Source organism: Aptenodytes forsteri, unplaced genomic scaffold (assembly GCF_000699145.1).
Source record: "Aptenodytes forsteri isolate BGI_AS27 unplaced genomic scaffold, ASM69914v1 Scaffold839, whole genome shotgun sequence".
Taxonomy (NCBI): Eukaryota; Metazoa; Chordata; class Aves; order Sphenisciformes; family Spheniscidae; genus Aptenodytes; species Aptenodytes forsteri.
Genome location: NW_008795899.1, coordinates 1 through 1,076, shown reverse-complemented (window position 1 = coordinate 1,076; position 1,076 = coordinate 1). Strand labels below are relative to the sequence as shown.

The window sequence follows — 1,076 nt, the reverse complement described above, 5'->3', positions numbered from 1 at the left end:
ATTGGGGATTGGGGCAGAATTGGGCGGGGGATTTAGGGGCATTTGAGGTAGATTTGGGCAGAGTTAAGGGGATTTGGGGTTGGAAAAGGAAATTCAGGCAGAAATGGGCAGAGTTAAGGGGATTTGGGGGTGGGAAAAGGGAATCAAGGCAGAACTGGGCGGAGTTAAGGGGATTTGGGGATATTTGAGGGGAATTTGGGCAGAATTGGGCAGAGTTAAGGGGATTTGGGGGTGGGAAAAGGGAATCAAGGCAGAACTGGGCGGAGTTAAGGGGATTTGGGGATATTTGAGGGGAATTTGGGCAGAATTGGGCAGAGTTAAGGGGATTTGGGGGTTGGAAAAGGAAATTCAGGCAGAAATGGGTGGAGTTAAGGGGATTTGGGGTAGGGAAGGGGAATCGGTTTGGGGGTTGGAAAAGGAAATTTGGGCAGAATTGGGCAGAGTTAAGGGGATTTGGGGGTTGGAAAAGGAAATTCAGGCAGAACTGGGCGGAGTTAAGGGGATTTGGGGATATTTGAGGGGAATTCGGGCAGAACTGGGCAGAGTTAAGGGATTTGGGGTGGGGAATTCGGGCAGAACTGGGCAGAGTTAAGGGGATTTGGGGTGGGAAAAGGGAATCGAGGCAGAACTGGGCGGAGTTAAGGGGATTTGGGGATATTTGAGGGGAATTGGGGCAGAATTGGGCGGAGTTAAGGGGATTTAGGGGCATTTGAGGGAGATTTGGGCAGAGTTAAGGGGATTTGGGGATATTTGAGGGGAATTGGGGCAGAATTGGGCGGAGTTAAGGGGATTTAGGGGCATTTGAGGGAGATTTGGGCAGAGTTAAGGGGATTTGGGCTGCAGCACGGGGATCGGTTGGCTGGGGGTAGGCGGGGCCTGCATGGGCGTGCCCGTTGGGGGCGTGTCCATGCTAGTCCCCGCCCCCACGCAGGGCACCTTCACGCCGGCCAGCGACGCCTGGGCCTTTGGGGTGACGCTGTGGGAGGTGCTGACGCGCTGCCGCGAGCAGCCCTACGGGCGCCTGAGCGACGAGCAGGTCATCGCCAACGCCGGGCATCACTTCCGCGCCCAGGGCC

The 1,076-nt window shown here is 55.9% G+C and overlaps 1 protein-coding gene across 1 annotated transcript in view; it reads left to right on the top strand.

Annotated features, from left to right (window-relative positions):
• LOC103903104 (epithelial discoidin domain-containing receptor 1) overlaps window positions 1–1,072 on the top strand; it is a gene marked incomplete at both ends in the record, with an annotated part of 19,226 nt that extends 18,154 nt beyond the window's left edge. Inside the window, one exon of the mRNA XM_019473381.1 lies at window positions 915–1,072. Coding sequence (XP_019328926.1) covers window positions 915–1,072 — 158 coding nt within the window. The remainder of the gene's footprint in view (window positions 1–914) is intronic.
• Between the last annotated feature and the right edge of the window lie 4 nt (window positions 1,073–1,076).